Below are 13,116 nucleotides of genomic sequence, written 5' to 3'. Positions count from 1 at the left end.
TTATTTTCTTTTTGGTCACAGTCACCTATGTTATATCCTTTGTAGCATCATGGCTATCATCCTTCAATAAATGTCCATCTACAAATTAATTAACTTTCGTGAGACAAATCCTTGGTATACTATTCTTCTGATTCCCATGAAAGACTCACTTTTAAGATACAATTGCAGCTGCCCCACACTGCCAGTTACTGTGTCGCACACACAGTAATCAGCAACCACCAGGTGCCGTATCGCATTCAGCACACCACAGTCAGTCAATACAGACATCCCCAAACACACCAACGCTGGTTTTGTCAAATGTTTTATTGAGTGTAGACATCTGGAGTACTGTAAAACATGCATTATCTGTAGATTCAAAAAGGAGCAAGCCACATTGTCCTCACTGTCAAATGTGTCAGGCTTGGCATACATGATGGAGATTAATGAAGTATCATGAGAGTAATATGGTTCCTGAAAAGCTTCCACAATTTGGAGTAGGGTCTTAATCACGTGAAAAGCAAAGCTGTTCACATTAGAGAACTTGCATTTCATTGGAGGTACACAGTATTTTAATTTTAAAACAAATAAAAATAATTCTGTTTGTAGAAGATTCCCATCCACCAACTTTGTGTGTCCCTTCAGTTTTCAGAAATTTTAATTTAAAAAAAACCATATGCTTTTTGGAAATCGTATGTTTATCTGAGCAATAACTAAAATTTATTTTTTCTTCGGTTGCTGAGGTGTATTAAATTTGAAGAAGATAATATCTCCATCTTCAACAATATAATTTCTGCCTTGCTGTCTGTACTTTCCAGCGGCCTGCAAGTAGGAAATATAGAAGAAATGGGTTATTGTACAACTAAATGTGTAAGGCATAAGGTAAATGGTAGGAACAGATGCAAAAAGTATTATACTCTTAGGTCACATATATAAAATATATATATATATATATGAAAGAAATAAATATAGGAAGGCATACAAGATTAAAACTAGAATTGGAGAGAAGCAAAGTATTCCTGATTTGGGCAGAACTAGATTTTCTATACATACATAATCATAATGTATTCTCCACTAAATTGTTAGTATATAAATATAATTATACCAATATCATTAAGTTTCATTACATGCTGTTTATGGTACATTTCTGATGTGTCTGCAAACATCCAGCAAGTCACTGTAACAAAACAGATCAAACCAGGCAGGAAAAAAACACTATATAACTAGTATAAGGCTTCTCTGTTTAAAGAAATTCTGTGATGTCAAAAAAGGTGATTTGCTACAAGAAGAACTACTATCAAGTGTAAAAATACACAGATTTTAAATTATTTCCATGTAGTTTTTTATTTGGTCTTGACAATGACCATACATAGTGCTCTGTATTAGAATGCATCATGAAGATTACCAGCATACCTCAAAGATATCACAGGTTTGGTTCCAGATCGCCACAATAAAGCAAGTATTGCAATAAACCAAGCTGTAATCTTTTTTCTGGTGGAGGGCCTGGCCTTCAATTTGTAAAAAACACAACATCTGTGAAGCGCAATGAAGCGAAGTGCAATAAAACGAGGTGTGCCTGTACTGACTAACAGCCCTAGTCACAAGGAGACTCTAACAGGTTGGAACTGCAAAGACAGATATTTTTTTCCACTTGTGTATTAGTTGGCAAAGCAATTGATTCCACCTGCTGGTATGCAGATTTAGACATGCAATCAGTCAGTAATCCTAATGCAAACACGTGGCAGTTCCAGAGACCCAGGTTCACCCCATGGCGCAGCACACACACTTCACCCTGAGCACAGCAGACTCTTCAGCATCTACACTTAAACCTGCACAAACTGACATAGGTCCATGTGTGACTCCATCACTGACCACTCGACAATGAGGACGTGATCTTTTGAAAAAACTCTCAAAAGTATTTTCCTTCTGTTAGAATTTACTGAGAACACAAAACCTTTGCCCAACAAGATCACTACTTCCCTTAGAACATATCGATAAGAATGTTCAAAGTCAAGTGCAATTATACTGAGAAACAACACTAACGAAGATCATACATCTGAGGTTAAAATCAACAAACCAGATCAGAGTTGTAGTAAGCATATTTTCAAATATCTAGACTACATATAAAAAAAATCACCTACTAATAATAATATGTATTATTATTAAAACTACTATTAAAATAGCCAATTTTTAAAAAGCCTTGATACTCTAACATTCTAAATGGCACAGACACCCCCCCACACACACCCACTCCCTCTCTCACATGATTTTTATAAAGACATGATATATTATAGGCCGTATGCTACTTATTCTGAGAATATAAAACCCACAGTTATAAAGCTATACAGACAATTTAAATCAAATACATACTGACATGACATATTAATATACAAGTTTATATACTTTGTTACCACTCAAGTTTACTATTAAAGGTGACAGTGTTTCTTTAAATTCTCTAGAGACCATTTAATCCATTTCCACTGCTATCAGAAACACTGGTTAAAAAAAAAATCAATACCCATTTGTGAATCTTGAGTATGTATTAAACAAGACACGTCTAACCAGTTCATTTGCACTTGAAAGCAGCCATCTGTAGAAGCCAGCTTTGCCTAAGCAGATATGATTGCTAATAATGTGATATCCCTGTAGACTACAAAACCCACACAGAGCTATTCAGTATATAGTTCACAGCACTGGCATTAAATTAGTTATGCTGCACTGGTACTAGAAATACATATACATACATACACACATATACTAATCTTGCTCTCGAAGCTAAAACCTACTTGATAATATGCAAGTAAATATTTGTTGAATAAAAGAGTATAAAACAACTCATAAATGCTTTATTTACTTGGAGTTCAAATTCTGAAATGTTAGTTTTGGAGATTAAAAACCACATAAAATACTTAATGGTATTTTAAGCTGAAAATCCAGAGGTCAATAATTTCCAACTTATAGTACAAAAGCCCCCAGTTTGTGCCAAGCATTTCTACAAGGAGGAAATGTTACTTTATTGCATATTACAAAGTTTCCAGGTGTTGTTAAAGGAAGTATTCACAATTTATATATCTTTCAAGTTTATTACAATAGCACATCTATCAAGGATTGGTGCAGGCTTATCACAGTATAAAAAAGTATCATCTGATTTCTGAATTCTAATAATAGAAAAATATCCTTCTTTTAATTATCTCTATTATATGAAAAATGTATATGCTAACATTATGTAGCATGTTGAAAAATAACCTGAGGTTTCCAAGTCTAATTAGTATTCCTGACAAAGTTCAATCTCAGTATTTGCATACCTCTCCATTGACACAGATGACACCACTGGAACGTTAATGACGTTTAGTTGTAAACTGTAACTTCTTTCACTAATTTTTAAAAAACAAAATGGCTCCCATTCCACATTGAATCAATTATACCAGGTTTTCCCCTCCTCTTCCTGGGGTTCCAAAAGTTCTATTAAAGTCCTGCTGTTCAGTATAATCTTTCCAATGATATCAATGAGAATACACTAAATTTGAAATAAACTTTTCTGCATTCCTTTCAAATAAGAAATAGTAAACACAAGAAACCTCTTTAAATTCTTTAACATTTTCTATGGCAGTCTTCAAATATCAGATTAAATTTAAGATAAAGAAGCCTTGCTTACTACAATGTCAGTTTAATCACTTGACCTATCTACCAATTAGAGATGACCTACCAACTAGATTCTGCTAAGTAAAACATAATAAAGTCAAACAAGATTAAGCCTGAAAAACGATTTACATTATAAAAATTAATTTATTACCCATATATAACATTGCTTTACTATTAGAGCTGCAAAGCAAATTATACTTATAAGCTAAAATAAAGCACAATTTTGGACCTGCCCTCTAGTGTTGAGAAAGCAAATCAAATCCCTAAATATCTAAAAAAAAAAAAAAAAGTACAACCATGAAGTTTCAGTAAGAACAGATTTTTCTGTCCCTTTGGATTAATCATAAGGATGTAATACTACTTCTACTTTAGATATTCAAATGTAATAAGTATAATTTTTCACTGGCCATCAGTGAACAAATTCTTTGAAATTATTTATAATTACTTAAAACTATTTTATTTTTTTCAGTTTTAGAAAAACACAATTCACACATTTTTAAAATTATCTAAAAGCATGTAAACATCTACAGCTGTTCAATCAGTGGATGGTAACACAACCCTGATACACTGTTTAAAAGATGATTATTCATTTTAATCATGAGTATCTTCCTATTAGTAAAAATTACAAAATATGAAAATATAATTCCTTACCTTGACTGCATTTTCAGAACCTTCCTCTTTAAAATCATCATATTTCATTACTTCAGCCATAATGAATCCTTTTTCAAAGTCTGTGTGAATCTTTCCTGCAGCTTGAGGAGCCTTCGTCCCTTTCTTTGAAAAGAAAGACCAGAGAAAATTAATTGCATTTAAGATGATGATTGTAAGCGTCGAGTTTCTTTTTTTTGATCTGTAGTTGTGGCCAACTTAAACTTAGTTTAATATCAGTGAAGATGTCAGGTACACAATTAGTACCTTTTCAACACTCGGCACTATCTGTGTAGCAGATTTAGCACAGACAGATCAGTCGATATTAAAGAAGCACAGCTTTGTTTTTCCCTAACAGTCAGTCATCCACAGTTTTATTGATTTAGATGCAGTGGTTTGGTTTTGGCCTGGGTTTCATTTCGATTTTCTATTCTTCACAGTGGAAAAAATAAGGATTTTAAAGTAACTTTTAAGATATATTAGCAAAGGTTTTAAAAAGAAAAAGCCTTGAAATTTTCAGTACATCTAAAGAATATAAAAAATCAATATATAAAGAGACATTTAAAAGGTATTTTCCAACAAATCATATATATATATATAAAATACATGTTTATCAAATAATTTTGAAATTCTTATAATAAAAATTTTGAGCATTTTACATTACACACCCTGCTTCTAATCATCATGTAGGAAAATTGAAGTCGATGTAGGAAGAGAAATATCTTGTAATTACCGCATATGTTAAATTACAAGGACATACATTCCAGACACACACAACCATGGAAAGAAATCTGAGAAATAATGGTGACCTAAAGACTGCTTAATAAAGCATGTTAAAGTGATAAGAAGTCTGACACTATAAAGCACAGTTTTTACAATAAAAGATGTATTAGGTTAATATGGCTACTCACTGATGCTTACCTGACTAAATATCTTAGCACATTAAATCATGGATACTTACAATCAGTCTTAAGACAAACCAGCTTTCAACATATTCAAGCCTAGAACACATTATCTTTCCTGTTACACATACTTAAGTTCAGAAGTTTTAAGGCTTTAAAATATATAGTAAAAATAAACCCTGGCAATTTATTTACCAACTCAGATTTGCTTTGACATTATTTTCTAAGTCTATATAAAAGGACCTTGGTTAGAAATCAATCAAATATTTTTCTTTTTTACAAAGGGGAGAGGAGATAAAAGAAAAGTGAATCTCACATTCACACAACACATTTAACATTATGTTGAACTGCCTCCACATTCTATCCACATTAAATCAAAATAAATGTAACAATAAATTGCAGTAGTCAGTGCAAACAGAAATCAAAGCAGCACTAAAATTACTCATGTAGCATATATTTAAAAAGCACAATAAAAGAATGAATAAACAGTATTTCTAAAAGTTCTGACATAATTTTTACATTCTGTAACACTATGTGGGACTATATATATTTCAAAATATTTTTCAATAGTAACTACCATATTATAATACATTTACATTTAAAAGCAAGCCATTACAGTTCAGTTTCTATTGTCCTCTGGGAATAAATTAGTCATTCTTTTTGGTCCTAATCAGTACACATCAGTATTTAAAATACATATCCATTTTTAAAGAAGAAAGATTGAATATATAACATCGAAAAAATAAACACTACCTCTATGAATTCAAATTACAAAAGGCATGAATTATTGCGCATTGAGTTTAGCTCTTTGAGCCCAACTGTGTATCTATGAAGAGCATAATGATGTCATATTGCTTTTATTGCTGAAAATGTAATCCGAGCAAAGCAAAGGAGGAAAGAACCACCCGCAACCCAAACAAACTTAGCGAATACAAAATGAAAAGCAACATCAATTTCACTGCAGACAAACCCAGTCACACAGATTAAGCAAGCACAATACTGGTGCGTCTTATCTCTGACCACAGGAGGAGGGTAGACAGATTCTACAGGATGAAGAAATTCAGACTATGTAATAGGCAGAATCAATTGTTACCTGCCTCAATCAATGCCGCTCCACTTTCACTGTTCAGCAGCTCACAAATAATTAAAGTTATCCTGGACAAAAACCTCATCTGTAATGACTAGCTAACCGCCACCATGACAAACTTCAAAGTCAGTGATATCAATCTGAATTCAATAGTGTGGAACTGGATATAGCTGATGAATAAGTATGAATCTTACCCTGATGGTCCATGCACGCACTTCATCTGGGCCTGCAGTGAAAAAGTATTCTAGTTGGAGTGCTGCAAACCCAGCCTTAATGATCTTTGGCAAAGCGCTGAAATAAAATGAAACAAATTCACTCAACATATAAGTTAATTGTGCCATAGATTGGTACAGAGCTAAAATTATTCATTTCAAGTAGAAAATGTTAAAGATACTAGTAAATGACCATTCATCTTTCTAATGCTCTTGAAGAGGTCAGAAAGCATATAACTATTGCTAAAAATCCCTTTTGAAACCAATTCTAATTGTATTAGTCTGAATATATCATTTTGAATTGTTTACTATAAAAAAAAGAAAAACCCGATCTACCCATTCTATGACGATTTCCTCCAATATTAATTATTTCCAGGATGTGGGTCATGAAAGCAAAATTATTTGATTGAAATCCAATGTTTAAACAATATATTAACGGTTACTCAGAAAAAATTCAGGCAACTGATTCACTCTTTCCCCTCCCCCACTGAACATGACGAAAGAGTTTTGGCGATCATTCCTTCTCAAAAATATACATAACTAATACCTATGTTATAATTAAAACACTGTACAGAGATGACAGATGACAGTTAAAAACTTAATTTAAAATAAATCTTTTCACTCTGTCTCATGGTAAAGAAAGGAGAAGATTCCCTCTTTATAATGGTAATTACTCTGTCATTTATTATTCTATCAGCGCAAGCAATTAAATTACTGCAAGGAAATAGTTGATAATAAAGTGTAGGGAAAATGAATGCTAAATTAACCTTTGTGTCGTGTTCGCTTCCAGATACTGCTGTCTCTCCTCAGCACTCAATTCTTGCAACTTGAGTTCCAAGGCCCCACTAAAAGGAATGACCAAGGCACCTGGGTCAGACTTGTCCACCCACTCTTTGATTTTTATCAACCTGTAGACAAAAAAGGGCACAACATTATCTTGTAGTGCATGCATGACTGTACCACATTCATTATTATCAAGTAGCACATACATATTCATAAGAATTGCACGGTTTTATGATGCCATCTTTTTGTGTATAGCTTTCCAAGGTCAAGGAATTAACAGGCAGCAATTGCTTCAGGTATATGCCATAATATTTTACTGCAATTTAGTTTTAATTTAGCACATTATCTATAGAAACTATTGCACAAATATTTTAAAACTTTTAAAAGTTACACTAAATTTGTTCAGTGTTAACACCTGTGCCCTTGAAAACCTCCATTTTATGATTTATTTTCCTTACTTTAGAAAACAAATTTTTGAAAGACAAAGTTTGTTTGTATAGAAATCAGACCAAAAAGTACCAGCTAATTTTGAAGAGTCTTTGGCAAATAATTCCTTCTACCCAAATATCTATAATACTTGCTTTAGTTCCTTCTTAGATTAACAAGAAGTTACATTTGTATTGTTTTTGAGAGATATTTTTGCTAATTAAAACAAACATGTCCAGAAATACACATTAACACACCTAGTTGGTTATGTACACACTGCTCTTATAAATCTCACTTTTGTAGGATCATGAGTATAGAACTACAGATGAAAGAAATTCCTTTGAATTCAAAAGGGGTTGAAAAGCCAAATCAGTTAGGAAATTGATACCAAGTGTTATTTAAAAGATTACTTGAACCTCTCTCCCCCCAAAGCATGGAGTATTCTGACAAAGTAGCAGTGAGAACATAAGTGAAATAAGTATAATGAATATATTAACCAGGTCCCGATCCTACCACTTTACTAGTTTTTTTCCTTGGGCAGGTTACTGAACCTTTCTAAGCCTCAGTTTCCTCGTCTCTAAAAATGGAGATAGTAATAGTACATATTATATTGTAAAGAACCTAGAAAAGTAATGCCTGGCATATAGTAAACAAACATTAACAGAAATAATATCATTAATTTTCATTCTCAGATAATCACAGTATATATACCTATAATTCTGAAATAGATTTAGTATAGAACTGAATATAGATTTCATAGAAATTTATACTAATGTATACCATGCAGAGTTCCACGAGTCTCCCATATTTAGACCAAGGTTTTAATAGCTACTATTGCAAAAAAAATTGTGGCAGGAATCCTTTACGTAATCAATGTTAAGGTCACTTTAGGGGAAAAGACACACAAGAATTAAATCACAGTCATTAACACTCACCTATCAAAGAAAATGGCAGAGAATCAGAAAATTAAAAATATATGTAGCCTACTAAATAGGATTTACAATGGATAAAGGCTTGGTATATGCTTGTTTTACAAGGCTAACTATATTTATCTAATATGTCATCAGTGGTTCTTGCTCTTCATAATGTTTACTAGTGGCACGGTGCACGAAATTCGTGCACATTAAAAGGGGATTAATTAGAGGAAATAATTTAATATTGCTATTTGCCCTTTCTCTATAATAGAAGTGTAGGAGATGAAAGAAAATTAGTAAAATGTATATGAAAACCTTCCTCCTGTCAGAGTCTGGGGCACACCACGGGACCCTGAGTCAAGTCCCCACCCACCAACATGCACCTCAAAATCATGTGAGATCCAGACCCGGCCGCCCTCCCCCCCCCCCCCACTGGGCTAGATCCAGACCCAGCCAGTCCCACCCTTGTCAAGCCCTGCCGGGCAGGGGACTTAGCCTCAGGTCCTCTGGCCTGGTGCCAGGACGGGGGCGTGGCCTGAGGTCCCCCAGCCCAGACCAGGGCAGGGGGCATGCCTTGAGGTTCCCCCATCAAGCCCCACCAGGTGTGGGACACAGCCTGAGATCCCCTGTCAAGCCCCGCTGGGTGGGGGGCATGGCCTGAGGCCCCCTGTCAATCCCTGCCAGGTGGGGGTTGGGGGTGAGGCGCAGCCTCAGGTCCCCTGGCCCGGCACAGGGAGGGGGGCACAGCCTCAGGTCCCCCGTCAAGCCCTGCTGGGCGGGGGGCGTGGCCTGAGTTCTCCTGACCCAGCACTGGGGGTGCACCTTGAGGTCCCCTGTCAAGCCCCGCTGGGTGGGGAGCATGGCCTGAGGTCCCCTGTCAAGCCCTGCCAGGCAGGGCGGCGCAGCCTCAGGTACCCTGGCCCGGTGCTAGGGCGGGGGAGGGGGGGCACGGCCTGAGGTCCCCTGGCTTGGCGCTGGGGCGGGGGGAGCAGTCTGAGGCCCCCTAGCCCAGCACCAGGACAGGAAGTGCACCTTGAGGTCCCCTGTCAAGCCTCGCCGGGTGGCGTGGCCTGAAGTCCCCTGTCAAGCCCCACCAGGTGGGGGGCGTGGCCTGAGGTCCCCCTGCCTGGTGTTGGGGCGGGGGAGCAGCCTGAGGTCCCCTAGCCCAGCACCAGGATGGGAAGCGCACCTTGAGGTCCCCTGTCAAGCCCCACGGGGGCAGGGGAGGGTGTAGCCTCAGGTCCCTGCTGATTGCTCATTAAGGCTCCTTATGGGAACTTGGCCTCAGCTGTGGGTGCAGCCATCTTTGTGACAAAGTGATGGTTAATTAGCATATTCCCTCTTTATTAGATAGGACTCTTTTTGGTCATATCCTTAAAAAAAACACACACACAGACCAGCCCAATAAATAGATGAATAAAGATTTGTTTTAGTGTCCTTTAAATAGGAAATCCAAGCTAGATATTTTCTTGCCAAAATGATGAAGGGCAGGTTAAGGGGAAAAAAGGGAAATTTAATTCGATATTTTGCCTATTCTAAGTTACATCACAGATTTACACTATTCAAACAAAACTGTATATTAAAATGTAGCATACATTTATGGTACATCAGATATGATCAAGTATGTAATTAAAAAAAGATCACATACCAAATATAGATTCAATGAAAGTTTAACAAAGCAAGCCCATGTAAAAGGATAAAATATCATATACATTTTGTTTCATAAATATGGTCAACATAACTAATAAAACTAGAACTGTTATGAAACAATAAGAAATAATTACTTTGGCTAAAACATCAATTCAGAATAACAATAATTCTACCCTGTCACTCTAACAGCCTTTCCTGCAGAGTCCTCAGAGGGATTATTTGCATTCCTCAGGTGCTCTATTGTACAATTCAGATGAATAAAGACTTACAAATCATTTTTCTACTGCCAATGTGAGACTTTGATCTGGTGAATACACCATTGTACCTTAACTATAATTGGCAAAAAACCTGACAGTGTAGAGCATCACAAGCTTAATAACAAAGGAGAATATCTCAAAGTGTTGACAGATGATCTTCATAATGCAGAAGCAGAGCTGGTACATTTTAGCAATAAATGAGCACTGAGGTCTAAAGGTCTCTAAAGTGACTGACATCAGACCTGCTATAGCCTCACTAAAAGAAAAAGGTACCGTAGCACTCTCCGTAAAGTGAGTTAGGTTCTTTGCCTGCAAGCTTCACTTTTGTGACTTTCACTGTCACAGAAAACACAGGGAAGATGAAAAGTGAGGTAGGTTCTTTGGTTGTCTGCTTTACTTTTGTTACTTTTACTATCAAACAAAAGTGAGAAATATCCCAAAGTGATTTTTAATTAAATATTTGAAATAAACAATGGGTAATTTAAGAAATATAACTCAATTTCAAGATTACTGATTGAAAAACATAACATAACTATTAGCCCTGATGGTTACAAAAGTGTGATAATGAGGCCAAGATCACAAGTTTGAACCCCATTGGGACCATTTACCTTTTGCAGAAAAATGTCTATTCTATTGCTACAAACCATGCCCCAAACTATAGTTAGTCATCTAAAGAATGTGGGCTACTGGCACATGAGGGATATTGAAAAATCAAAGTTGAGCTCAGTATCAATACTAGAAAAACAATTTCAAGTATATTCGACCAAAGTGACTGAATAATAATCTCCATATACAAACGTTAGCAGATGTCTGAAACCTATGCAATTGTTAGTGATCAAAATAATGATAATATTGTCATAGACCATCTATGAGTGGAGAAACATTCAAGACAACGCACTCCCAAAGAGTTAAACTGTAAAGACTTTCATAAAATATATTCATTTTACAAATTTATATGAACAGAGTAGTGCAAGAGAATCCATTCTTCTCTTATGGAGCCAGAGTCACAATGATTTCCCCAAAGTCTTATGAGTGACAAATGGGAAGAGGAACTGCCACTAGTTGTATTTCTCTCCCTGGTAATGAAGCAAAAGGACAAAGCAGGGACAATCAGTTTTAAGACTAAAAGGGTGATGCTTTGAGATACACTGGTTGTGATATGTTTGATTCTTTGGCAGAATGAGATCTTTATTATTAAGTTAGAATTAGATTTCTCAAAGACTGTGTCTCAAATTTACCTTCAGTTTTATGATCTGACTGTCTTAGCCAGTCTTGAAATCCAGATTCTATAATTTGATTTTCGCAGGGTTAGTTTACATTGTATTTGTCTTCCCAGATACTAATTTTATTTCTAAAAATTCTATTTGTTTCTCTTTCAAATCTACCCGCTCTTTTTTTGGAGAACATTTTACTCTTGTTTAATGAATTCTTAGTCCCTTTCAATCTCTTCAGCAGATTAATTTAAAAGTTCCTTTCAGACTGCTCTAATTACTTCTAATTTCTCGGGTATAACTTTGCCCCTACCATTTGTCATCTGCTAACCTCTGACAACAATTGGCTCTTATGTATGTGCTGTGTTGTTTTGGGGTGTGAGGTCATTTGGCAGCAGCAGTTATGTAGTTATGTTCCAAGGGAATGTGTGGTCCCCAAGTTGTTGAGATACATATCTATGCGATAGTTTTATGGTTGTTGCTTCTAGGTAAAGACCTATAGAGTGTCTTAGGCTCTGGATCATTTTAAGGCTTAGTGTTTCAGCACTGGGTTTATTGGTAATGCAAATTAAGGGCCCCTACCTCCTATAGTGCAGTCAGGTCTCTAATTTCCTGAGAGTAACAGTTTCCTCCCTTGTTCAGAAGAGGTGGGAGTGGGGGCATTTTTCTAGTATCTGATTATGAAAAGGATAGCTTTTTCTAGGCTTTATGAGCGATAGCTTTTCTAGGCTTGTTCCAGCAGCACCTGTAGCATAAGACCTGTGCCGAACTTTTAGTCCAATATGGACATATAAACTCAGTTTTCCCTGAGGGCCATAAACTGTTGATTCACTCTCTACTGTCAATGGGTCCTCTTTGTTTTGGGCATCTAGAGAATCCTTTGCTTGCTTTCAAGTCCCACCATGTGTTCTAAAAATACCACACCATCATCAACACCACCCTTTTCTGGTTATTTTCTCTGGTGTTTCTACATATTAGAAACAAGAAGGGAATTTCTTATATTGGCTCATTAACTCAAAGCTCTCCATACTAGAGTTAAATCCTTCATTTTATTGTGTTCTAATACAATAGCTTTCAACATTTTTGACCATCACCCACAGGAAGAAATCGATTTTATAACTGACTCAAACATATGGTGCACAGACATTATTTTTATACACACATCCAAACTGATACAGGTTTCACAAAACAATACTTACCTTTATAATGGGAAATAAAATAATCCCAATGAGTATTTGATATTTTGAATAAAACTAAATTCTTGCACCTTAAAATAAACCCCTGAAATAGTTTTCTCTAATATACTTTAATAAGAACTTTAATTTATTCTTTTCTATACTTCATGTCCATTTAGCCATTCAACTACCCTCAGCTTCTCAAATTCTAATTATATTTTCTAAAAATCCTT

General features: G+C 35.7%; 1 protein-coding gene across 2 annotated transcripts in view; it reads right to left on the bottom strand.

Moving 5' to 3' along the window:
* Positions 1–282: 282 nt before the first annotated feature.
* Positions 283–13,116, bottom strand: part of OLA1 (Obg like ATPase 1) — a 142,459-nt gene continuing 129,625 nt past the window's right edge. For both annotated transcript variants that reach the window (XM_080671450.1, XM_080671451.1), the window contains exons 8-11: positions 7,235–7,375; positions 6,450–6,546; positions 4,270–4,392; positions 283–798 (exon numbers count right to left, since the gene is read on the bottom strand). In XM_080671450.1, coding sequence (XP_080527576.1) covers positions 697–798; positions 4,270–4,392; positions 6,450–6,546; positions 7,235–7,375 — 463 coding nt within the window. In that variant the 3' untranslated portion in view covers positions 283–696. The remainder of the gene's footprint in view (positions 799–4,269; positions 4,393–6,449; positions 6,547–7,234; positions 7,376–13,116) is intronic.

The sequence above is a fragment of the Plecotus auritus genome (genome assembly GCF_963455305.1).
Source record: "Plecotus auritus genome assembly, chromosome: 5".
Taxonomy (NCBI): Eukaryota; Metazoa; Chordata; class Mammalia; order Chiroptera; family Vespertilionidae; genus Plecotus; species Plecotus auritus.
This window is presented reverse-complemented; position numbering and strand designations above follow the sequence as displayed.